The sequence below is a fragment of the Lutra lutra genome, chromosome 5, assembly GCF_902655055.1.
Source record: "Lutra lutra chromosome 5, mLutLut1.2, whole genome shotgun sequence".
In the NCBI taxonomy this organism is placed as follows: domain Eukaryota; kingdom Metazoa; phylum Chordata; class Mammalia; order Carnivora; family Mustelidae; genus Lutra; species Lutra lutra.
In genome coordinates, this window is record NC_062282.1 from 139,196,713 (window position 1) to 139,223,850 (window position 27,138).

The window sequence follows — 27,138 nt, forward strand, 5'->3', positions numbered from 1 at the left end:
AGTCACTGAAATAAAGTTTAATCACAGATGTCAAATTCTGTAGTCACAGCAGTCTTCTGGACAATAGGTGTGTGGGTATAGTTATCCCAGGTTTAAAAACAAAAGCCTTGGGGGAATTTCTCTGACACAGCAAATGGTGTGATTAAGATCCTGAAATAGCACATGTGAGTTTAGACCAAGTTAATGTACTTGCTGTTCTTGTTGCTGGTGGGGGACATTCTTTGGCTTCTGAAGTAGTGAGATCACATCGGGTACCACATCTATTTTAAAAGACTTGGTCTACCATCTAGACTCTAGATTAAATCCAAGGTACTAGATGTGAAAATGGTAATATGTGAATAATTGCTAAAGCTTGTGTTTATCTTGGAGAAGAAAAAAGACTAAGAGGATATATGATGGCTATCACCAGATTCAAATACGTGAAGACAGATATTTTTTTCTTCTAAGGAGTACAAGTAAGGTTTGGGAGAATAAAACTGAGGTCCTGTTGACTATGGGAAAAAGATTAATATGCGGCCTGGGCTGTGGAGACTAATTGGTGAGGATAGAAAAATTGGTTCAGAAAGTCCTAGTAAAAACGATCAGTTAGAAATGAAGGACAGGAAACTGTCAAGAGTCCTACATGCTGTGTAGGCTGCGCTAGCAGACTTCTTACTGTGAACGGGACTCACAGCGGAACTGCAGGCCTACGGCAGCCAGGGTACGAGGCTAATCATGAGGTCAGAAGTAATCACGAGGTCAGTTATTGGAACTGCAGGGAAGAGTTGGATCTGAACCATGAGAAGGATGGACTTGAAACTGACGAGCTGACCTAGCAACAGAAGTAGTTCTAGGGAAGGAGCATAAGTGAAGGGGGCATCAGAGAAATACCGGCGTAGTGACCAAGGCAGATTTTTAAGGAGCTGGATGTTGACTGAGCATAGGATTTTACTGGCAGTCTAATTGTCCAGTGGGAGAACGAGCTTCTTCAGGAAACTGAACGTCTCTAGAGATAGCCAAGCAGAAGCTAGAGGGGCTTCCTTCTTTAGAGTACTAGCAAGAATTTCTGCTTTGAATTGGTGGATATAATTCATGATTTTCCTGTTCCCACATCATACGTTTCAGTATGTTAAAATGTATGCAGCGTTGACTTTGTTCATGTTTTGAATTGGGGGAAAAGGTAATTTTTCTTTTATTGTACTGTAGGTGGCTGAATATACTGTTCTAGAAGGAAAACTTCAAAAAACCCTAATTGACTTAGAGAAGCGAGAGCAGCAGCTTGTCCTTGCAGAATCGGAGGTAACTGTATTCCTGTCTTATGTCTTCATTTTCCAGAATCTGCACTCTAGGCACATGCTATTTCTTTTCCTTTATGTTCTTTCGAAATCCATTTCATGGAAATGGTCTTGTGGGTATGATGGAGAAAAGTGCTATTCAATAATAGGTCACAATGGGAGGAGTAGATAACAAAGTATTTATCAGAAATGTTAATTGTTACTCAGCCAACTTTGGCTGACATCTGCAATGGTGGACTTTTGGTGAAGTTTCCCACATAGAGAAAATGTAGTACAAGCTTGGTGGCCCAGCCTTCTGCCCTTGTTCTCAGTAAGAAGGGAATACCCCTCTTTGTTGACCATTAAAGGTTAGCTCCAAAGGATGGATGAAAACTTCTGTTAGTGCTAGGCCTACCTAGCCATTTTGTTAGGTCTTACTGAATTTTACCCAAAATGTTTATTCAAATTACTACAGAAGTTTCAAAATAATTAGAATTTCTTCCACATTAAATTTGTATGCCCCTTCCCTAACCACATGTGTTTCTCAAAATTTTTCTCAGCATATCTCCCTGACTTTGTCCTCATATATTTTCTGGAATTTCTAAAATGATTTGGAAACTGATATATTTAAGGTCAAACATCAATACTAAGGCTGAGTCACCTTCTATGTTACCAGGCAGAATGTTTGTTTTTGGTGGGCTCCACGTTTTGCTAGGCTTTGCCCGCAAATCAACACCTGAGTTGAGATTGAACGTCAGTTGCTTAACTGACTGAGCCACCCAGGCGGCCCCATTTGTGTTTTGTTTTGTTTTTTTTTAAGATTTTATTTATTTATTTGACATACAGAGATCACAAGTAGGCAGAGAGAGAGAGGGAAGCAGGCTCCCCGCTGAGCAGAGAACCCGATGCAGGACTTGATCTCAGGACCCTGAGATCATGACCTGAGCCAAAGGCAGAGGCTTAACCCACTGAACCACCCAGGTGCCCTGTTTTTTAAAGATTTTTTATTTATTTGATAAAGAGTGTGTGCAAATAGGGAAACGGGTAGAGGAAGAGGAAGAAAGAATCTTAGACTGAGTCAGATGCTTAACCGACTGAGCCACCCAGGCATCCTCAGAATATAAGAAATCGCTAAAGAAGAAAAGAAACTTGGGCATATTTGCTTAGGTAATACAGTGAGTTTTATTCAAATAGGAATTTTAAGTGATTAGGGCCTTTTCAGTTGAATTTTTTGCAAGTCATGTATGGAGTTTTGGAGGTACTAGAATTAAATGATGATGGATTAAAATGTGGCATTTCAGTATGTTCAAACATTAATTCTAATAATGGAAAAGGACATGGAGATAAATTTGTACATATTCTGAACATTGTATATAAGGATGAGAGACTACTGGACCGTGTCATGTAGCCCAGAGCAAGCCACCCTCTGACAGATGCATCTGTTGTCAGGTTCAAAGAGAAAGAAAGGAGCTGAAATTAGAACGTGAACGGAACCTACAAGAACTTCAGGACTCTATCCGGAGATCCAAGGAGGATTGTGCGCATCAAGTTGAACTCGAGAGGTTGAAGATGAGACAGCTCGAGGAGGACAAACTCCGACTGCAGCAGCAGGTGGGAGCAGCGCTCAGAGCTTAGCTGTAGTCGCTGAAAAGTTAGAAAGATACACAGTCAGTCCAACTGTTGATCGGATTGATGGCGGCGGGATTCAGATGTACTTTAAGTCAGAGCTTGTCTTCCTAAATCAAAGCAAAAGATGACACTGGGATAATGTTCCTTCCTTTACCATTATTGATATAAGAAGGAACTAAGTTTCACTCCAGATTGTTATTTCTAGTAAATTTCGTGGGGGCCAATACATTGCTCATGTGCCCCTGGACCCGGTTCAGTTGCGAGCCAGGCTTGGGGAGCAAACGGTCTGTGCTCCGTCACCTTACACTCCCCTGCCTGTCTCTCCCACTCCCCTCTGTGGCTCTGTCGCTGCCGCCAAGTGTCAGCCCAGGTGCTGCGAAGCCTTCTGTCCTCTGACTCACACTTCCTCACGGCTTCCTCGCTGTTGTCCTGGTGTTGGTGCGCACCAGTGGTCTCCTGGTCTGCCTCTACTTTGCTGGCCACCCCTCCAGCTCCTCCGTGGGCTTCTTTTCCCTTATTCTAGCCAGTCAGTGTTGGATGTCCTCCCGGCCCAGGCCTCAGTTGGAACTGAACAGTCTTATTCGTGCCTGTGGCCTCAGAGACACTGTGCACCTCTGGGACTTTCACATTTATATTCCAGCCCTTTCCTTTGCATTCCAGAACCATGTATCTAATCGCCCTTTGGCCTCTATACTTGGATCTCTTAAAAGCGTGGGAAACCCACCCTCACGCCCCTGTCCATACACTGCAGTCACGGACTCCTCCACTCTGGTCTTCCTGTTGCAGCCAGTGTGATAATTTTGAAACTTGGGAAGCCTGACCTCCTCCACTGACATCCTCCAGTGTCGTCTTACTGCTCTAGGATAAAGACCAGAGTGATAAGCTTGCCCTACAAACCTCTGCATCGCTGGGGACCCCCAGCCTACCTTTCCCACCGCTTCCCCCAGTCCTTTACTTCTGCCGGAGGCTCTCCAGCCACACTGGGTGTCCTTCGGTCTTCAGGCCGACTGTGCTTGTCTTCCCCAGAGCATCTCGGTGTCTGCTACTTCTCTCAGCCTCGTGAGCTACACTCCTCCTTGGCTTTATAGCCCACTTCCCTAGAGCCATCTTCCCTGACCCTTATTCTCCAAGTCTCCGTCGAGTTTTTATTAGATGTTAGAGCAGTTTGTTTTTACTTTCATTAGCATGATAGTTTGATCAGGGTCAAATGATTAGCTCCATAAAATTCTTTGGGTTTGTATCTGTATGCCTGGAGTCCAGCCAGTCTTCAGAACATAATAGGGGCTTAATATTTGCTGAAAAAAAGCAGGATCAAGCTGTTAAAAATTAAGCTTCTCTTTCTTCAAAAATTTCAGCATAGATTAGATATGCACGGTGAATGCCTCCAGACTTCTTCGGTAAATTCTGGCATGAAGAATAGTTTCCATAGCTGTTCAGGGCCAGTTAAAGTCCCATTGTTTAGGCAATTGTAAATACAAATGTGATTGTTATAGAGGCCTCACTTAAAATATAAAAGATAGAGTTATGTAAGTGGGCAGTTGTGACTAGGATTCACAGGTAGTGCTTCTCCCACTTTGCAGGAGGATCGAGGCTTCTAATGTGTATTAGACTCATCAGGGGATCTTTTTTTAAAAACCATTCCTACCTTGTCCCAGACTGACGTAATTAGCTCACATCTTTGTGGGAAGAACCTTTCAGGCACAAACTGGTATTTTGGAAAAATTACCCCAAGCACTCCCCTAAAACATAGTCTGAGACCTGGGGCAAATCAGGTGGGGAAGTGGGGAGGGAGCTGTGGGGCAGCACACGTGTCTGGGAGCTGAAAGTGCTCAGCCCTTACCTGGGAACATTTCACAGTTCATATAAAAGAAAACATGCTAGGCCCTGATTCAGAACCAGGTTCCATATACTCAACACACAGTTCTAACGAGACAGGTAGAAAGGACAAAAAGACACCCTGTCAGTGAAAGGTGGTCAAGTGTCTGTGTGCTCGTATAGAAAAGCAAGTCGCACAAGTCAGCCCGTGTTTAGGGACCACTTAGCACAAGAGAAAGAGGCCCTTATATCTCATAGCTTACTTTTGTACAACCGGATTGGAGCCGCAATAATTGTTTATGATGAGTTCTCTGAATGCTGGAAAAAATAACAAATATCAAGTCTGTTAGCTTTTGTTTAAAACAGAAATAAGTGTGATGGAGATGCTTGAGGAAGGTTCTGATTCAAGTTTAAAAATGAAAGTTCAGGGGCGCCTGGGTGGCTCAGTGGGTTAAAGCCTCTGCCTTCGGCTCAGGTCATGATCCCAGGGTCCTGGGATCGAGCCCCACATCGGGCTCTCTGCTCAGCAGGGAGCCTGCTTCCTCCTCTCTCTCTGCCTGCCTCTCTGCCTACTTGTAATCTCTGTCAAATAAATAAATAAACAAAATCTTTAAAAAAAAATAAATAAATAAAAATGAAAGTTCAGATATGCAGAGGTAAACTTCAGTCATATGAAAAATTTTCAGATAACAGACTACCTTAATACCTAAAGCTGCTAGATAAATTCTAATTAGAACGATTTCTATTGACTGGCATGAAATAATTTGTCATTGATAATTGAAGTTCCATTTCTATCACAGGTTTTCTCAGTATTTCAAATTCAGTTAAGTCTTATGTCTTAGTTAGAAGATAAATGGGTTTATCTAATGATTGGTAGTCATAGTGTGACATGTTTTTGGAAGGCATCTTTAACAGTGCTTATTTTCATTTCATAAAAAAAACCCCAGATCAAATCAAAGAGAACATTTTTATATCCTGTTTTTGGGAGGGGCGGGGGTTGGTAGTTCTGAAACTGTTCAGAGGGGAGTTATATATAGATTTGAGTCAAGATGGTCTTGCTTTTTTAATTTAACAAAGTATTTGCCTGCTCTCCTCAGAGCATTATTCTAGAGGATGAAGACATTCGATGCTACTCAGGTCTCTGCTACTTCCCGGCCCACAAAAATGAAGGGATTGGGGCAAATCATCTTGAAATGACTTAAGTTGTAATACTATTTGATTTACGCAGTTCTTATAACTTCAAATAATAAGTAAAATAAATGCTACACTAAAAGTTTATGTTTTCATCCATAATTAGCTGGTATATGTGTGTGTGTATGTATGTATGTATATATATATATAATGCACAATATGTTCTTACATGTGCCCTCCTACTAGTATTGGTATTTTTGTAAAGTGAATTTCATTTGCCATCTAAAATTTACCAAAAATGTTCTGGTGATACTGGTTTTATAACAAATTTCATACTCTTAAAAAGTTTTTGTATGTTGTTAATTTTCCTCATTATACTTTAGGGATTTTCTAAATTTTCTGCTATAAACATGTTTTAGCATAAGGGAAAAATGACCCTGTTGAATTCGGTAGTATTGAACTTAGCATACTGGTATTTTTTAATGGCTGTACTTTTTCCTTTGTTAAATACAGCTTAATGATGCTGAAAATAAGTACAAGATTTTGGAAAAAGAGTTTCTTCAGTTCAAGGATCAGCAAAGCAACAAACCAGAAATCCGTCTACAGTCTGAAATAAATCTTCTCACCTTGGAAAAGGTACCCATGTCAGATCATGGCAAATTAACTAATTCTAATAATTTATAAAGTCAGTAAGTATTATTTGAATATAAAATATAATAATATTTCACTGTAGTGTTCTGATGTCAACTAAGAACGATTCTAGAGATGTGACATTGTCAGTACCTGAATTTCTTGGCTCTTCTCAGTTTTCTCAGTTCTAGCTTGTACTGATCCGAATTGTTTGTTGCAAACAACAGAAGTGACTAACGGTAGGAATAAAGGAATCCCCGAAACTTTGAGGAAGGCTACAGAACAGGTTTCAGAATAGGAACAAGAACCAGGGGAGCACAGCATGGCCTGTCCTGTCACAAAACTCTCTTCTCTTGCTACTTTTGGTGCTATCATGACCCTGTCCCTAGATTTCTGTATCCCCCAGTTCTGGTGCCAGTCTTGCTGTTGGGAATGCTCTCTGTGTATTACTCTCCGACAGGAGGATTCATTTCAAGCCTGCACTTCTCTAGGATGATGTCCCCCTCGAGCGGGGACGTCCATCCTTTTCTGTTTCCTGTGGTTGGAATCCAGGTCCTCCCTCTATTTATATGGGATTCACCACCAACAGGAAGTATATTCTGGTTCTAGGCATTAAAAAATGTGTAAGGTCCAACAGCCAACCTAAGTTTGACAGTATAGGCTCTTGCATTTTATCATTAGATGTTCTCTGGGCATTATTAAAAAGATACAGCCTACGTAAGAAAATGACACCGGTTATAAAGAAGAAAATAATCTGTGGAAGTTCAAGGCCACTAGGGGGCACCACCCGAAGATGACAGGATGGAAGTTGGGAAGATGCCAGGGTAGTCCCTGTGCTTTTTGTATTTTCTCAGGTAGTAGGTGTACTCTATGGTTTCCTCTCCCACCAGCCAGGCCTTCTCTCGGCTTGCCCTGGACTATCCCCACTGGGGCTCTAGCTCACGGACAACCCCTGTGTCTGGGTTCTGGGTAAGAAAAACTACTACTCCTGCTCCTTCCTTCTGTAGTCCCTTCTACCTGGGAGAGGTGGGACTGGCTGCTGCGGCTTCTCCTGGGGCGGGGGGGGGGCTCATCCCCTCTGGCATTTCTGCTTTTCACCTGTCTCACCAGTTGCCTGTATTAAGATAATCTCTTTGGAAGACCTAGAGTGGTTTCTGGTTTCCTGGCAGGATCCTGATGGACAGAACTGATTTTTCATTATCCAGCAAAGATGTACACTGACACTGTGTAAATCCTGTTCTGAATGATTAAAAAACATTCAGGATAGAGTTACTTAAATGGCAGGTCATACAGAGAGGCAGAGAACTTAGCCTAGGTCATAACAGTGGAAAGGAAGATGATGGCTCCTACCGTCTGACTTTGTCTTACTAAAAGCCGTGAAGGTAAAGGGGAGACAAAGCTGCTTCTAGTGAAATCTGCACATGAAGTATGGAACCTAAAGGACACATGACCTCTTAATGGGTGAATGTGTAGGGGAAGGATATTCCAGAAAGAGGTATGCAAGCAAAGGAGCAAGGTTAAAAAGTCTATTAGTATTTCAGTAATAGCTTGATTAGAACCTAATCATTACTGTCCTATTTTCAAAATAAAAATAGGACTGCTAAGAGAATGCTGGGAATTTTAATTTTTGGTCCTATGGCAGGGGAAGACCTTAGATGGTAAGTTAAAGAATTTGTATTTCATCTGGTAAGGGAAGTCAGACCTGACAATCAAATTTATCAGGTTGGCTTCATGGAGGTTAATGGAAGTGAAGAATTTTCAGGAAGATCTTTGAGGAGGTGGAAGTTGTAGAGAATTATGGTTCTAGACATACTACGCTTGAGATGCTAGCAGAAAAAGGGAAGTGGAACAGTGGATGGAGTGGTTAAAAAATGGGAAGTATAGTAGGGAGAGGGAAAAGAACCAGACTTACAGATTGGGGAGTCAGTGGCATCAAGTAAACACCATAATGCAGATGTAATGGGCTGAGGCGTGCTGAGGAAGGACCCCTGAACACTTCTGGGAAGTGCAGCCTCAGGGACAGAAGGTGAGGGAGAAGGAGGCTAAAAAGATTGAGAGGAGTAATAAAAACAGTCCAGTGGGGTGCCCAGGAGAGGAGGACTTTTGAGAATCAGTAGTAGAGGCCATCCCTCACGAAGGGCAAGTCAAGCATGGTGAATGAAGGGCCATGGGTTTGACAGGTAAGAAATCACTAACTTTGAAGAAGCCAAATTGGTGGGGCTTATTGAAAAGTTGGGCACAGGAAAAAACAAAAACGAAATCTAAACCAAGGGCTTCACACTGTTGAAAAAAAAATCTATATGGCAGAAGGAAAATCTACACGTGTTTTTAGATTGAGGGTAAGCAATTAAAAACAAGAAATTCAGCTTTTAGAGAGTAGGGGAGTAGTGGACCATGAAAGAGCTTCTCTTGGGAAATAGAGACACTATTTAAGAGGCAGAAAAAGAGAATACATAGAAAAGTTGGAGACAGGTTTTTTTTAGTGGAAATGGATATCAATTAACCAGTTTTTGCTGCTGTTCCCAAACTCAGTAAATGTTTTCATGGCCTGTCCACGTCTGTGCTGTCTGTGCTGTGTTCCTTTTCTTACCCAGCGTGGGCTTGACTGCCCAGCCTGGTTGATGCTGCTTCTTACATATCGGGACAATCTGCATTTTCCCACTGGCTTTGGTGGCCTGTTCATTTGTCTGCCAGTGAATTTGAATGCAGCTAGACCTCCTCAACCCCTCTTGATAAACCAAGTGTTCATCTACTTCCATGTTGACCACTCTGAATTCTGTGGTACCTGCCAAGGACAAGTGACACGCATGGCTTCTCAGCCCTTCTCACAGGCCCTGTTACATAGGTGTCAGGATTCTCATTTTTCCCTTCAGACACTATCTATCTCAAAATTAGAACAGAAGCACTATCTTTTCCGAATATAAACCTGACACTTTCCACCTTAGAAACACATTTTAAGTGATTTTCAGTATCTCTTTTTCCAATTGTACTTATAGCAAATTGGGGTAAAAATCACTCAACATATTACAAGTGTAAACCGTGTCATTAAGTTAAGAGCGAGAGGGAAAAAATTACTGGTTCACCTGCCAGAGCACCAGACCTAACAAATTCACCCAGCATGTGTAAGTGTTCAGTAAAACGAGCCTTCTGCTCTTGTGAAAATTCTTGGTAAATTCTTTTTGGAGCCAGAAGAGGGCAGAATCCTATTTGTTATTTTTACATAATAACAAAGACCTAAAAGCACAAAAAGGAAGGCAGAAGTGAAAAAGTATCTAGTTCTCCATATAATTTTCTGGTTATGACTGACTGAGAGCTTTTCATTTCTGACTGCCCATTCTCTTCAGTGTAAAAGAAGTATTTCTATTTTCACGAAATAGTGTAACATTAAGTTAAGATACAGTTTTACCAAATACAATCCTGATTCCTTTTGTTATGGAAGAAGTCAGTTTATGGTTTGCTTTTTGGTAGGAGTCTCTTCAATGGCTTAGAAATAATCCAGTTTTTAAATAAAATATGGAAAACAATTTAGTAGGGCAGACTGAAGTTAAAAATAAATGCTGACTTTTTTTTTTTAAGATTTTTATTTATTTATTTATTTGACAGGCAGAGATCACAAGTAGGCAGAGAGGCAGGCAGAGAGAGGGAGAAGCAGGCTCCCTGCTGAGCAGAGAGCCTGATGTGGGGCTCGATCCCAGGACCCTGGGATCATGACCCGAGCCGAAGGCAGGGGCTTTAACCCACGGAGCCACCCAGGCACCCCGATGCTGAAATTTTCTTAAGATTATTTGGTAGCTATTGCTTGTCCACTCGTGTCTTAAGGTAGAGGGAAAGATGTAGGGAAAAAACACATTATCCTTTGGGACCTCACTTTTAAAGAGTTCATAAAGAAATTAGGGAGATGACTCAGCCTTAAGTGATTGTGTATAATCAAATACCAGGGAATGTGATAGGAACTCTTGGCAATTAAGAAACAGTTTTCAGACAGCCTCAAGTTTTAAGTTAGAGTAGGAAAGTAACCTGCTCAAGAAGTTAGCGGGGCAGGGTAGGTGGCGTATAGGACATGGACCGGAGGGCAGGAGGAGAGGGTCTTCTGTTGAGGAAAACCCAGGAGATAGATTCAGCCAGGAGGACAGAGGTGCGATTCTGGAACACCGGGAAACCTCGACAGAGGGGAATAGGCTCCAGACTATAGGCAAGTTGCAGTGATGGTAGATTCTTTTTAGCAGAGAGGACAGTGGGATGGGTAGATAGAAAAGATTTAGGCTGAAGAAACCAGAGAAGAGGAAAAGAACTTGAGCTAAGGAAATGGCAGTAGGAAAGTAGAAGGTTTTCCAGGAAGAAATCTAAATTGTTGGTTTGTGACAGACTCGAACGAGGGAGTAGAGCATCAGTGATGAAGGCAGTGCCCTCTGTCTTGTAGGGGATGCGAGCTGTGGGCATAGAGACAGGCAGATGGGAGCAGCAGTGAGCACAGCTCTGTGCTTACTGCCATGCTAGCCTCTCTACTGACTCCAGGTCCTGAAGTGAGTTTGCACACTAGAGGTCTGTAACCGGGCTCAGGATCTACGTGTACGGGCTAGCTCAAGCCTCCCGTCTACTCACAGTGAGACGTCTTAGCTTGAGGTCTGTGAGTGTCCTGGAAGTAGATCAAATCTTCACTCGGGTGCATGTTTCTGGGAATTGGGTTGGTGTGGTTTCTTTAGATTCACAGAGGCTCCTATATTCTTAAAAAAATAAAGGTAGGAATAATTGATTGGGCCAAAGGAATGAACTCAGAAAAGTGAGGTTTCAATCTGAAATTTGATAACTATAGTTTTTTATTTAAGCATGAATAACTACGCAAATGGGAATTATTTTGAGACTCATGGCAAAACTGATAAAACCTTATCCCGCTTTTTCTGTTGAGTCAATCCCCTGGGTTTATGTGATCCCTCTGGTTTCAGTCCAGTCCTGACTCTCCTTCTTGGTCCCATCCAGACTACTACACCTTCTCCAGGACCCATGGACACGATTGCTTTCATAATTAAATACTACCCTTTAAAAAAAAATACGACCCTTTTATCTTAGAGCCATAAAAAGATTTTTGCTATTCCACTGACTGACACCCTATTGTTAAATTAACAAGTAATATGGATAAATCTGGAAGGCATAAGTAGAAGAGATCATCTTTGATAATCTCACAGTATTATTCAACTTAGGACATGTAAGTCTAGTTGTGAAATGTCAACACCTTTATATCCAAGCACCAGGGATTTGCAAAGCTGAAAAAACCTTGACTCCATGAAGTCATATATTACTGCAGGGAATGTTCTGGTCTTTTGTGAAGGGAATTTGGCAATCAGCTTTTCCTTACATGAAAATAAAACAAAAGTTTTCTGGAGTTTGAATTTTGGGAGAGTGCCTTTGGGTTTGTTTTCCTGCAAAACACAAGGAGCTGTGTGTATGGGAAAAACTAGACTTGATATAAAAAAACTTAGACCTGTTTAGAGTCACAGTATTTTACTGTAATTCAGGCATATTATTACATTATCACTTAAATAGTAAAACTGTCTGTTGGCTTCATGAATTTGTTTGGTACTTAGTTTGAAACACTGAGAGAGTACATTCCAGAACTTAGCCAAGTTGGCTTGAGTTCATGCACAACAGATTGCCTGCTGCAAGTATAAATAACCATTTTTTTAATGGAATCACTTTCATGTTTTTCTTTATATATTTGAGGGAAAACAGAAAATAAGAGTTAGATGAGTATTAGTAGGAGCATTTTTTTTTCCTACTCTTGGATTTATTTTAACATTCTTAAAATATTTTTCACTTTGTACTCTTGCTTAGTAAACTGCTCTGATAAAACATTTCACTGTTTTCGACATTTTCTGATTTTTGCCGAAATATACAAGTATCTCTACTAGCTTTTTGTGTTTTAAGACCAAGTTCCATGTCATGAGAGGCCTCCACAAGGAATAAGTTGGTTTCTCAGATTGGGGGTGCCAGCTGAATTGGAATGCTAACAGTAAGAACTGCTTTTTGTAAAAAATGAATGTGTTTTGCACTCTCTACACGTTTTAATACATTTATAGTAACTGTCTGGAGGTTAAGACTGATTCAGTTCCTTTTAGTATAGGCTGTTAGGCAGTAAAAATACGACTATATTTTAAACAAGAAAATGTTCATGTGCCATAATATTTATAGTAAATTATATAACAGTTTTAGATGATGTCGTATGTTACACTGTATAAACTCTTTTCTTAAGCCAGACTCTTTGTATATATTATCTTTCAGTGATTGTACACAGTGGTATAGTGTTTCACTTGATACGATTTTAATCACTGTCAGGTTGAACTTGAAAGGAAGTTGGAATCTGCAACTAAGTCTAAACTGCATTACAAGCAGCAGTGGGGACGAGCTTTGAAAGAACTCGCCAGACTTAAACAGGTATGTAGTTGATAGCTGGTGATGGATTGGTCGTTTTATGTCTTTTTCCCCTTGATTCTTTATAAGTATGCATATTTGGCAATATCTCTTATGTTCGGATGTGTTCATTTCAATTGTCAGGGCTATTTCTGACATTAGGAGGTTAGCAGCTTTTTTAAAGAGCTTTTTCTTAATTAAGAAAAAAAAGAACTTTTAGGGTTTTTTTTTTTTGTTTTAAGTAATAGCCAGCTATCCTCCCCAGAAGAAAGTGGGAATAATTTATTTTACTTTCACTTCTAAAATGGCCATTTTTTTTTCCTCTTAGTAGAAATTCCTTCCACTGAAAGTACCTTTCAGGAGAGAACTTTAAGAATAACTTTAAAAATTTAACATGTCCTGCAACTGAATAGCTTATTTTAAATGTTATTCCTAGAATTCATAGTAATTTATATTCAGTGAAGAAAAGGAATCAGAGACCATTTTTGGTGTAATTTTACAAGAATTTAAAAGGTGATAGTGGTTTCCTGAATTCTTCTTAGGTTACCTCCCCCGCCCCCTTCTTCCTACTTGGTAACAAATGCCGTAAGCCTCAGGAGAAATTAATCTCATTTTGGGGTGTAATTTCCTCAGATGATTAAGATCAAGTAAAATATGAGCAGGTTTTTTAGAATCCAACCTACTTGACCTGACACTTCTAAGGATCAATAATGGTTAGCTTTATTCTAACTTCTGCCTTTTCTTTAACAGTCAGTTTTATTCTGAAGGAAATTTGGCACTTGGTCCTTTCAAATTTGTATTCTTTTTAATCTGTCTCCATGACCATTAAATGCTATTAAACAAATTCGTGGTATCGTACCGATCACTTCCTGCCCTCAAAGAGAATTATGTCCAAGACCGCAGAAGAATTAATAGTACAGTTTGCCTTAACGTAACTCCTAGAAGAGTTGAGATTGTACAGAATGACTATGAAAGTTCGCAGGACTAAAGATAAATGAGTGTAACTGGGGGCCTCTTGTATTCAAGGTACTGCCCTAGATTGATTGATGTAGGTAAAACTTAAGTCTTTCCCTCAGGGAGCTTGCAATTTGCTAGTAGGGAAGAAAATTACAAATATAACATATATATTTAAGAGCCCTGAGAAGAACCATCCAGAGTAGTCAGGAGGGGAAAGTACATGTTTTACAGCACTTAAGAAGGGGCTTATGGAAGAGGAGGTATGTCAGATACAGCTCTGGTGAGTGGGTAGTGATTCAGGAAAGTAGTGAGGGAAATGTTGGAAATAAAACTGCCAAAACAATTATGGCAAACAGGATCAAATTGGAAAGCAGAGGCTGTACTTGAACCCCAAGAGGAGGACCCCTCATAGCAGTCATTTGAGGCTAGAAGGACTGGAACGTCAGTGGGAACGTGACACGCAGACTCATGTAAAAAAACAAAAACAAAAAACACATAGTTTTGGTAGATGCTGTGTAGCACCATCTACTTGATTTTAATGTGGAGTAGAAAGTCAAAGATGATGCCCAAGACTTAAGCCTTACAATCTGGAAATTTAAGACGAGAAGGAGAAAGGACTTAGAATGTTGGGCACTGTAACTCGTGCAGAGGGACATTCAGCGAGCAGTCTGAAATGCGGATCCGACGTGGGGAGGATGCCGTGGCTGAAGAACAGAGCAAGGACTCCCTTGCAGGGTGAGAACTGAAGCTGGGGCAGGCAGAACTGAGCATTCTTAGGTTTGCAGTGGACAGATGAGAGCTGATCCTGGAGGCAGCAACTGGAAAGAGAGTGATCCTGATTTCTAGCCCCTCACTTGTCATTCCATTCTAATCAAGATCCTTCTGGAGCAGGTCATTTTATTTCTGTTTTCCAGAGGAAAGACACTGAGACTTAGAGAAGTCAAGTCAGGTGCACCTACTCATACAGAGACCGAGGACTGGAGTCCAGGCTCTTTCCCCTTTATAATGTCAGCTTTTTTATTCCCTAGAAGCCAAATAGTGAAAGAATTTCAGGGAGAACAAAGGGACCCAGGGAAGGCTTTAGAGATTTCTGACCAAGGACTGAGGTACCGGTCACAGTTTGGCACATCCCAGCCAGGAAAATGTTAGATAGAAGAGCTCTGATGGTGAGAATTCAGGGACTTTGGATAGGAGGAAGCTCAAGTCGTGATGCCAAGGTCCTTAGGTTACATGCGGTATGAGAAGGAGGAGTCCCAAGGAATTGGGAACAAGGAAGTGATGTGTTGAGAGTAGCTGTTAGAGGAAACAGGATTCAAATTCTCTCAGGGGCGGCACACGGGGTGGTTTAGAACATGGCCTGGAGCCCTAAGAGGTGAGCGGAATCTGGGCTCTACCTCTTGATTTTTCACTGTACCAATGAGGAGACTAATCTCTCATCACAAGTTTGTCTGAGAATTGAATGAGTGGCTTATACAGCATTTAATAAAGGTTTGGTTGTAGGATGTGCCCACTACCTGGGAACTGTTACAAGGAGATGAGCTCTAAACCTGGAGCATTCTTGGTTTTAGTCAGCGGGGACCTAATTGGTTGCTAGGTTTGGGTATTTTGGGAAAAATATTGGAAGGATTTGTGACTACAGTGTTCTGTTCAGCAATTTCAGATTTTTAAGTCTCCAAAAGCGGCGGATGTGATTATATAATAATAGAAATAGGCAAGTGGGCAGGCTATAGTTTGAGTAGTAACAGTACTTTATTTATTGATATGGTAGCTTTATAGATGTTCTTTAGAAAACCGTGTAGAAAGAAAAAAAAAATCCTAAAGTGCAGATATACCAGGTTATCTGTAGAACTTCCTAAAGTTTGGGTATAAAGAGATGAGAGCGCATGGAAGCTGTGGCTCTGTCAGCGTGTCATTCCCGGGAGCCTGTGGTAACCCTTGCCCACTGAGCGGCGCTCTCCCCTGCGGAGTCCCACGTCCAGCTGGGAGCCCCGATTGTTCCCCTGGGTCTTGCCGGGTGGTGAAAATGTGAATGAAGTGAGCCAAAATAATACAACCTTGTTAGAAAAGTACGAGGACAACGGGCTTACCGTTGTATTTCGTCCCTCAAAGCTAAGGGAAAAAATGTTTTAAAGACAATGTTTGCAATACACCGATTAGATTTGCAATCATTTCCAGTCTTAAAACTGAGAGTAGACTGAGAAGATGTGGAAGACCCTGCGTGCAGCTGAAGGAAAGTTACATAGTGAAGGCTCAGAGACTCAGAAAGGCTAAATCCATAATGAAAAGGTAGAAAAGGGTTAGCTTTTGACTAGGGATGACTTGCTTCTCCAAAGCAAATACCCTGAGTACTGAAACGGAATTTCATTGGGGTTGTCAGGAAAAGGCTGCCACTCCCTTGCCCCTCCTTCCTATCACAGGCATCCTTGTACACTTTGGTTCTTTCTGGCTCCTCCTATTTAATGCCTTCTTTTCTGGTTACACTTTCTCCATCTTTTCATTTTGCCTAAAAACCATTGGCAAAGTAATTCTGGCAGATTATTCTCCCAGAGAAGTTATTGTCACAAAAGTCAGATGCTGGACGTCTGGGTGGCTTAGTGGGTTGGGGCCTCTGCCTTCGGCTCAGGTCATGATCTCAGGGTCCTGGGATCAAGCCCCGCATCGGGCTTTCTGCGCAGTGGGGAGCCTGCTTCCTCCTCTTTCTGCCTATCTGTGATCTCTGTCTGTCAAATAAATTAAAAAAAAAAAGTCAGATGCTGCCCTGACTTGGTGTCTGTGTTAAGAACAGAGCAGCCCTGGGACGCCTGGGTGGCTCAGTTGGTTAAGCGGCTGCCTTCGGCTCAGGTCATGATCCCAGCGTCCTGGGATCGAGTCCCACATCGGGCTCCTTGCTTGGCGGGGAGCCTGCTTCTCCCTCTGCCTCTGCCTGCCATTCTGTCCGCCTGTGCTCGCTCTCTCTCCCTCTCTCTCTGACAAATAAATTTAAAAAAAAAAAAAAAACTTAAAAAAAAAAAAAAAGAACAGAGCAGCCCTACATGGCTGGTTTACCTCGGAACTATTTGCTCCAAAAAAAAAAAAAAATCTCATTCTTGGAGTGCAGTGATCTTCCTTGCAGACTAATTCTCTTCCTTAGCCCACAAACTTTCTGCTTTGGAAACAACCCTGTAAACAAACTTTGAGGTCAGCAGGAATCACTGATGTTCTGCAGACAACTTTCGAGGTTCGGCACTTAGGAAGAAAGGCAAGAGCCAGACTGAATTGTGCTCTGCCACTCACTGTTTTTGCAGGATTAAAATTAATAACTTCAACTAAGCACAATTCATATGTGTGAAAATACAATTTTTTAGAACTTTTTATTAAAAACACATTTATTGTGTTTGAATATAAAATTGGAATCCTCTCTCTGCTTTTGTTCAGATGATTGTTTGTGCAACTTCTTGTTTAAATTGGATTAGTACCATGTTAATTTTACATTGCCTCTGGTGAATAGCCACGGGGCTCTAATCTCTGCCAGTAATTTGTCACAGCAAAATCCTCTGGAGGGTCATACAAAACATTTGTGTAGTACGGATTAGACGGGGAAAGCCATATCTTAGATTGTTAATAAATGTTAATGACAAAACCCAGCTGGTAAAGCTTGGAAATAAGATCTAATGTTTGGTGCCTTTTGCCAAAACAATGTTTAAACAGATTTCCATTACTCAAAGGTGACCCAGTGTAGTCAATTTGTGAATTAAAAAAATCATACTCCTCTAATGATTTAGGGGGGAGAAAGTCTTTTCTGTTGCCTCACAACCATAAAAATCTGTGTTTCTAAGCTGCAATTTTGTGTTGTTGTTGTTGGTCTTCGCAGACGGGGGAGACGACAGCTGTAACATGGAATGTAAAGTGGGTCCGAGCTTAGAAAACAAGGAAATGAGCCCCAGACATTCTGGATCTGATGCCTTTCCTACAGGGTGTAGCACGGATCTTTAAAGAATTCTGATTGTTAGACAGTTAAGGGGGAATTTAGTTTCTTTTTCCCGCAGGTCCACCAAGATACACTCTAGAGCTATTTTTAAACCCAAACACTCGAGTTTCGTTGTTCTACAGATACTGAAGGTTGTGGCTTTAACTTTTGTTTTATAAATAATATGTTTACTTAAAAGCATTTCTTGTGACCTTATAAAATAATTGTCTAGGTAGCATAAAAGCCACTACTTTAAAAAAAAAATCATTAAGAGGTATGAATTTGGTACTGGAGAAAATTTAACATTTTCATTATGTCAGATCCATTAACACTAGGTACGTTTGTTCCCAGGGCAGGAAACAGAATGAAGATTTGGGGGTAGGATGTGGGTCTCTTACCATATTTGTGCCCAGTAGATCTGTTTAAAACTAAGCTCTGATGTATTTAGTTAAAACAACACAGACTTCATTGGCTGACATCAGCACTATCTTGTCCAGCCTCCTGCTTATCCACTCTGGGTAATTAATTTGATTAATTTATAAGTAATTTAGCCAAGGAGGGGATGTAAATCTTTGTTTAAGAAAACAGTTGGAGGTCCAAGTCTTGGTTAAAAACTGTGTCTTGAAACCATCCAGGCCCTCCTACTGACTTGTCAGCTCTGGGTTATTTTCAGAAAACTTGACTTGAGTTCCTTAGTTTCGTTGTAAGTTTTTCCCACAGACTTACATGGTATGTGTGAGTGGGAGAGTCAGTAGTGGCCACTTTTTAGCCGCTGTTTAGTCTAGTGTATGCATGTTTACATCTCCTCTCTGGATTTATAGGCAGCTAAGGCAAAATAAAGATTATACTCACTTGATGGAGGAGCCTTTAACCCAGAGCACCTGGCAACAGAGAGGATTTCTTGCTCTAACCTCTAATTTTTGTGCGTGCATGTGTGATGATTATTAATGCCACAACTTGAAGAAAAATGCAAGGCATTTAAAGGCTTTTCTTTAGTGTTTTAGAACTAGAATGTTTCCAGTTTTGTAAAATGACAGTTTTGTAGGTAAAGCTCGTATTCTATAATTGGCTTTGGTATTTTTTTTTTCTGCTTGTAATTATGCTTGCTTATTGTAAACAAATGCAAATTTTGCAACACTGCATAACACAGAAGAACGAAATCACCGGTATTCTTATCCCCTCCTTAGCCAGTGTTAAGAGTTTGGTATATTTGGTTGAGCTTTCTTGTCCTTTGTTTTTTAATCATTACTTTTTTTTTTTTTAAGATTTTATTTATTTATTTGACAGAGAGAGATCACAAGTAGGCAGAGAGGCAGGCAGAGAGAGAGGAGGAAGCAGGCTTCTTGCTGAGGAGAGAGCCCGATGTGGGACTCGATCCCAGGACCCTGAGATCATGACCTGAGCCGAAGGCAGCGGCTTAACCCACTGAGCCACCCAGGCGCCCTTAATCATTACTTTTTAAGATATCCTAACAGTCCAAAGAGGGGGCTTAAAGAAAAGATGAGGATTCTTAGACACCCCAACTCCAACTTTATATTTTAAGAAACAGCATTATCGGGGCTTTGGAAGCTCTCCATGTGCCTTCTTTCAACTGTGTCCCCTCCAGAGGGGACCGACTACTTGCCTAAATTTGGTAGCTATTCTTCCTTTGCTTTTCTTTACTTTTGTGTGTTTTTAAACGTATATAGATGGAATCATTTTGTTGTCTACCTTATATGACTTAGAATTGCTTTTAAGATTTAGCTATAGTTAATTTTTATTGCTTAAAAAAAAACAATATGAACATATTGCACCATTTATTGAGTCCTTTTTCAGTGATTTTTTTTAACTTAGAATAAGACAACACTGGAAATTTTTGTATGTACCCGAGTTGTTCTCGTATTTATACCAAAAAGTAGAGTTTCTGGTAATAGGGTTCACTGGTTTCTTCTGCTAAATATGGCCAAATTACTTTCTAAAGTGGTGGTACAACTTTTCAGTTCCCAAGAGTGCTGTGTAATTGTTATTCTCCATTACCATGTCCAGCCCTTGGCTATTATAACATGTGTTAATTTTTTCCATTTTGGTGAGTCTGAAATAGTATCACTTTGTGGCTTCAATTTTCATATCCCTGATTACTTCTTTGGAGCATTGTTTTCATTTCTTTATTAACTACTTGTGTGGTTTCACTGGGGAATGGCTTTTTATGTCTGGGGCTCAGTAGAAGTAAGGCAACAAGTAATCCAGATTTTCAAATTACAGCAGTGATAGTTATTTCAAATTTGACTTCTGGTAGAAAATAGGTGATATGATGGAGAATTGGAATCTTGAATGATACAGAAATTCTAGAACTGAGAAGTACTTTAAGTGCAATGGAAGATTTCAGTGGATGAATTAACAGCATATTGGTTAGAGCAGAACCAAGAATGTATCAACTGAAAATAAAAAGCATCCAACCTGAAAGAGGGTTTAAAAGGATGGAAAATATAGCCAAGACCATGAGCATCACATGGGATCGACTATATGAGGACACAAAAGGAAGTCAGTGTGTAACTGTGCCCCTGTCTTAGTCTGTTTGGGTGACATAACAGAATATCACAGACTTAAACAACAGATTGGTTTCTCACAGCTGTGGAGGCTGGAAGGCCAAGATCACGGTGCTGGCATGTCAGGCTCTACGTTTGGTGAGAGCCTGCTTCCCAGTTCATTAATGACCACCTTTTTGCTGTGTCCTCAGGTGGAGGCCCCCGAGAGCTCCCCTGGACCTCTTTTATAGGGGCAGCAATCCCATTTATGAGGGCTTGCCTTCACGACCTAATCACCTCCCAAAGGCCCCATCCCCTAACAGCTCAAAATGGGAGTTGGGTATCATTAGGCACATTTCCCCAGCTATCCAGAAGTAGAGAGTTCCTCAGAAACTTGTTGGAAGTTGAGATGGCACAAAGCAGAGAGTATCCCCAACTTTCCCCCAGTTGGTGTTTTGCCATTTGGCTTTTACAAAAGACCTACACGTATGGTAATGGCTTTTTCAGTAGTAGTCAAACTCTTCTTTGGATTCGTTTAGCAAAAGCCGGTACTAACGTAGGTTTTTTGGAATAATGAAGCCGTATAATACCAACTTTCAAAAAGGTGGGAAACCTGTATGCATTTTGGAGAGACACAAATATTAAGCCTCTAGCAAGCCCTCAGAAGACAACAGAACGGGAGAGAAAGCAGTATTTGAAGAGATACTAGGTGAGAATTCTCTGAAAGTAAAAAAGGTATCAGTTTATAGATAGAAGAGTATTTATGAACTCTAAGCAGAATAAATACTAAGTAAATCATACCTAGATTCATCATAGTAAAATTGTCCAAAAAAAGCAAAACCATAAGGGATGGGGGTAGAGGAAGGCATGGCCTTCACGGGAACAACAGTCAGACAGATGACTTCACAACAGCAGCGCAGGAATTCATGAGAATACCATCCTTGAAGTACTGAAAGAAGATAACCTCCAACCTCATTTTCTTTATGCAGTGAAAGTGTTCTTCATAAATAACAGTGACCTAGGACTTTTCAGACTAACAAAAATTGCGAGACGTTGTCATGGCAAACCTGAAGTAAAAATATAAGGTTTTCTTCAGGCAGAAGGAAAATGATTCCAGAACGTAAACAGGAGAATAAAAAGGAATGGAAAGAAATATCTGACTAAATAGAAATAGTTGTTGATTGTAGGAAACAACCCTCACAGGCTTTGTTGGGTTTAAAATATACGTAGAATTATGGGGCGCCTGGGTGGCTCAGTGGGTTAAGCCTCTGCCTTCGGCTCAGGTCATGATCCTGGGGTTCTGGGATCAAGCCCCGCATTGGGCTCTCTGCTCAGTGGGGAGCCTGCTTCCTCCTCTCTCTCTCTGCCTGCCTCTCTGCCTACTTGAGATCTCAGTCTGTCAAATAAATAAAAATCTTAAAAAAAAGATTGTGGGGGTCGGGGTGGAAAGACAAAGGCTAAATCTAAGAAAAGACCAGAGCAGAGAATAACAGAAAAAATATGGAAGAAATACAGCATCCTAACATGTAAAGATTTAAACCAATTATATGACCAGTTGCTTTAAATATAAATGGACGAAATATTGTCATTAGAGACAACTACTACATGAAAAACTAAAAACAACGGCAATATGCTACTTAGAAGGGATGTGGCTTAAATGTCAAGACATAGAATGGATAAATTTGAAAAAGGAAAAGTATTTTACACATTAAGACTAATCACGAGAAAGCCAGTCTAGCACTACTTTTGTCAGGCAAAGACTTCAGAGCAAGAGAGATTGTCGTAGGTGGTGTTCCTCATCATCAAAGGGTCAGTTCACCTGGAAGAGGACAACAGTTCCACCTGTGTGTGCACCTGGCAACAGCCACAAATGTATATGAAGTAAAACATCAAGAGAACTCCCCCTTTGGGAGCTTTCTACTATTGCTCAATAAACTTTACTATTAAAAAAAAAAAAACATAAAAGGAGAAATAGACAAATTCATAAAAATGGTACATTTTAGTGTAACTCTCCTGGGATGTGATAGAGCAAACAAAATCAGTAACGATTTAGAAGATTTAATCAGTACAACTGTTGGTGTATATATAGAACTATTTCATGAGAGAAGTCTAAAATACACATATTCTAGTGCCCATGGGACATTTAGCCACATTGCTCACATGCAAGATCACACTATTCTCAACAAATTTCATATGGTTGTAATTGAGAGTATTTTCTGTCCACAGTGAGATTAAGCTAAAAATTAATAACAAAAAGTTAATATCCCCAAATGATTGAAAATTAAGTAATATACTTCTAATTACCTATAGCTAAACTGAAAACCACAAGTGACATTAGAAAACATTTTGAACCAAAAAATAGCAGCATATCAAGACAGGACATTAATGCAAGCTGTGCTTAGTGGGAAATTTTATAACTTTGAGTACACTTAAAAAATAAGCAAAAAATTTATTTTCTAAATACCCCTTTCAGATGTTCAGTAAGAGCAAGAAATTAAGGCAGCTAGAAGAAAGGGATGAATAAAAATTGATGAAATAGGGTGAAAATAAACAAAATTTAAAAAATGAAAAGTTCTGGGACGCCTGGGTGGCTCAGTTGGTTGGACGACTGCCTTCGGCTCAGGTCATGATCCTGGAGTCCCGGGATCGAGTCCCGCATCGGGCTCCCAGCTCCTCGGGGAGTCTGCTTCTCCCTCTGACCTTCTCCTCGCTCATGCTCTCTCTCACTGTCTCTCTCTTCTCTCAAATAAATAAATAAAATGTTAAAAAAAAAAAAAAATGAAAAGTTCTTTCTTAAAAAGACCTTTGTGGCAGACTGTTGAAGGACAAAAAGAGTATGCACTAAGTTCCAGCATCAATAATAGAAAAGAGGGACACAGGGTTGTTGATCCTATAGTCACTAAAAGAACTAAGAGAATGGTAATACAATTTTTCTGTAAACTTTGAGAAACAACTTACAAAGCTGACACAAGAAACAAAATATTAATTGGATAGCTATTAAGGAAATTGAATCTGTAATGAAAAACTTTCACATAAAGGCTCTAGACCTAGATGGCTTCACATTTGAATTTTAGTAAAAACATTAGAAAGAAATACCACTAAATCATAGACAAACTGTTTCAGAAAGTAGGAAGTCCGAACACTCCTTTTTTAAAATGAGACTAGCATACTCTTGATCCCCAAATCAACAAGAACATTTAAGAACAAAATAAATGGGACCGTTTCAAGAACACTGATAAACCACTTATAACAGTCACAACAGAGTTTATTAAATAAGAGCAAACATGGAGGCTCCTGGGTGGCTCAGTGGGTTAAGCCTCTGCCTTCGGCTCCGGTCATGCATGATCCCAGGGTCCTGGGATTGAGCCCCGCATCAGGCTTCTGCTCGGCAGGGAGCCTGCTTCCTCCTCTCTCTCTGCCTGCCTCTCTGCCTACTTGTGATCTCTGTCAAATAAAATCTTTAGAAATAAAAGAATATGAAAAGCAAACATGGTAGTTTACTACCTTAAAAAAATACAAGGGAGAAAAAATCAGGAGGGTCTATTAGATGGAAAGTGAAAATAAAACTGCTGTTATTGTAGATGACACTTACACTTAGAAAACCAGAAAGTATCTACAGATGACCAAGTAGAATTAGTGAGTTTAGCAAGTTTGCTGGAAACCAGTTCAGTATATAAATGTCAATGTTAATTCTCTATACTAGATCCAATTAGAAAAGGAGACTTTAAAATCTCTGCCGTTTACTATAACATCCAGAAAGAAACACCAAGCAGCATATTCTAAGAAAGTTGTTACCCTTACTATATAGAAAAGTATAAAATACTCAGTGAAATTAAAGAAGACCTAAATAATTGAAGAAGTAAACGTTGTTCACTGATTTAAGAATCAATATTGTGAAGAGAATAGTTTGGCCATGGTGGTCTGAAGATTAAGCATAATCATAATCAAATCCCAGGAGCCTTTTTTTTTTCAGCCATCAAAACGGAGATTGATATAAAAATGTGAAGACTTACACTGTCCCTTATCAAGATTTATTATTTTAAAAGTTATAGTATTAAGGCTATATGATTTAATGCAAGGGTAGAGAAGTAGATCAGGTTAGAGAGCCCATTAACAAACCCATACATATATGGACAGAAGTGGTGTGTGAGTGCGGTTACTGCCAAGCAGGAGGGCGGATTTTTTTTAGTAGACGTTGCCATGTCAGTTGGAGTTCTTTGGCAGGGGGTGGGGTGGGGGAGAAACGATCTCAAACATACTCAAAACCCAGTGCATATGAATTTTTGATCTAAATGAAGCTTCAAGATGCTACAAAACAGCATCTTCATACAAAAGTGTCTTTAAGACTAAGGCAGGCAAAAACTTCCTTAAATTGGACATAGAAGGCACTAGCTAGAATAGATGAATTTGGACTATGTTAACATTAAGTCAGAAACACCATTACAGGAATGAAAAATGCAAGACAAAACTAGTGGAAAATATTTGCAATCTAAATAACCAACAAAAGACTTACCCCTGTATATATAAGGTACAATGAATATATCAGTAAGGAAAAATGCATAACCAAGTAGACCTAAGTGCCAGATGGTAACAGGAACTTTACAAAAGAAGAACTCCATTAAAATACTAAACCATGTTCAACCTCATTAGTCTTGGAAAACAATGGAAAATTTACAGCGAGATGCCACTACATAAACCTATCAGAATGGTTTAAATGAAAAAAAAAAAAATCACCTTACGCTAAGAATATGGAGCACTGGAGTGCTCACAGGAAAGTATAAATTAGTACTGCTACTTTGAAAACTGTTGGACAATACTTATTAATACGGAAATTCTCCTACCCTGTGGCCCTTCCGTTTAAGTCCTAGGTATCTACCCAGTAGACACACGTACGATAGTATTTACATCAGTGTTTGAGAACGAAACTACAGACCAACCCACATGTCCCTTAGCAGCGGAATGAACAGATTGTATATTCATCTAACGTGATACAGTGCAACAATGGCAATCCTCAAACAAAACGTCCCTACAGCAATCTGTACAAAGAACTCTGAGCTAACTGTTTGATGATGGGGGTTTGCAGCCCTGCCTGCGGTACCAGACCCGTCCGTTCCTGAGATGGGTTGATTCAGTCATGGGCCAGCCATTGTGGGGAAGCTCGCCTATTTTATTCCAAGACATTTTGTCCTGTGTGCAAAGATTCTTGTGTGAACTTAGGGAATAGAGGGGCAAGGCATACTCTGACCTGAGGCGGACGTGAACTTAGTGACCAGGGCAGAGACCATTCATCTGGGTTTTCGTGGTGTATCTTATCTTTGTATAATTTACCGTTTCTTAGATGCTTTTACCACCGGTCCCTTGGCAACTCACTGTGTTGCCAGAAGACTCTTCCCTCCTTCATCTTGGGTTCTCTTATGGTCTCTCGCTAACCTCAGTACTGACTAGGCCTTGAATGACTGTGGCTGACCGCAAGAAGAAGGGACTTTTTTTTTTCAAAGATTTTATGTATTTATTTGACACAGAGAGAGCGATCACAAGTAGGCAGAGAGGCAGGCAGAGAGACGGGGAAGCAGGCTCCCCGCCGAGCAGAGAGCCCGATGTGAGGCTCGATCCCAGGACCCTGAGATCATGACCTGAGCCGAAGGCATAGGCTTAACCCACTGAGCCACCCAGGCGCCCAAAGAGGGGACTTCTGAAGAGAACCTGGCCCTTTCTAGACAGTGTGACTCGGAATGAGCCCACATGGCTGTATCATGGGTCCTGTCTGATAGGAATATGATCACAAGCCAGAGTCATATGAAATATATTTACTCCTCACATTCGAGTTCTGCCTTGTTTCTTTCCTTCCAGAGGGAGCAAGAAAGTCAAATGGCTCATCTGAAAAAACAGCAAGAAGAGCTGGAACAGATGCGACTACGCTACCTGGCTGCTGAGGAAAAAGATACGGTGAAGGCCGAGAGACAGGAATTGCTGGATATCAGAAACGAATTAAACAGGTACAATAACCAAAAAATTCCTTTTTTTTTTTTTTTTATTTTTTTCCCATACAGAAATGGGAGCTCCAGTAGGAAAACCTCTTCATTAGCCATGGGGCCAGGGCTGTCCGAACTAAAGGACTTCCCATGTCAGATGTGGTACGTGGGCTGCCACGACCAGAAGTCTACCCGAAAGAACGTTTTGCTCACGTTTATTGCCATGAATGTAGCTGTATTTAGCTGGTTCGTTCCTACTCATGCCCTTAGTACTTTAAATTTTATTTTTGTGTGACTAATGTAGGATTGTTGTTATTACTTCAAGGTAATTGATTATAACTGAATTTTTAATAACCATAGATACTTCAAATCTAGTTATATTATTATAATAAATAATAAAATAGCCCTTACTTATTAAGCCCTTACTGTATGCCAGGAGCTATGCTAAGTGCTTTCTTTGCTTTTTTTTTTTTTTTCTCTTAAAAACAACTTTTTGAGGAAGATATCCCCATTTAGAGATGAGGAACCTGCTGATTAGAAATTTAAGTACCCTTTCCAAGGTCACATAGGCTAGTAGATCATAGAGCCAGCATGGAAATGTGGTTCTATGGCTTTGTATATTTTTTAAGACTTTATTTATTTATTAGAGAGAGAGAGAGAGAGAGGGAGAGCCAGCATGCTCACAAGTGGGGGAAGAGGCAGAGAAACAGCTTCAAGCTGACTCCCCGCAGAGTACAGAGCCCGAGGCAGGGCTGGATCCCAGGAATGTGATGGTGACCTGAGCTGAAACCAAGAGTCCAACGCTTAACTGACTACACCACCCCCAGGCGGCCCTGTGGCTGTATTTTTAATTGTCGTTCAACACCAGGCCTCTCTGTAATGTCATGTTCATCTTA

General features: G+C 40.5%; 1 protein-coding gene across 4 annotated transcripts in view; it reads left to right on the forward strand.

Annotated features, from left to right (window-relative positions):
- CEP120 (centrosomal protein 120) overlaps nucleotides 1–27,138 on the forward strand; it is an 80,083-nt gene that overhangs the window by 49,008 nt on the left and 3,937 nt on the right. For 3 of the 4 annotated variants that reach the window (XM_047729640.1, XM_047729642.1, XM_047729641.1), the window contains exons 16-20: nucleotides 1,186–1,278; nucleotides 2,703–2,864; nucleotides 6,342–6,464; nucleotides 12,789–12,887; nucleotides 26,121–26,266. In XM_047729640.1, coding sequence (XP_047585596.1) covers nucleotides 1,186–1,278; nucleotides 2,703–2,864; nucleotides 6,342–6,464; nucleotides 12,789–12,887; nucleotides 26,121–26,266 — 623 coding nt within the window. The remainder of the gene's footprint in view (nucleotides 1–1,185; nucleotides 1,279–2,702; nucleotides 2,865–6,341; nucleotides 6,465–12,788; nucleotides 12,888–26,120; nucleotides 26,267–27,138) is intronic. The other variant, XM_047729643.1, reaches the window with a different exon arrangement.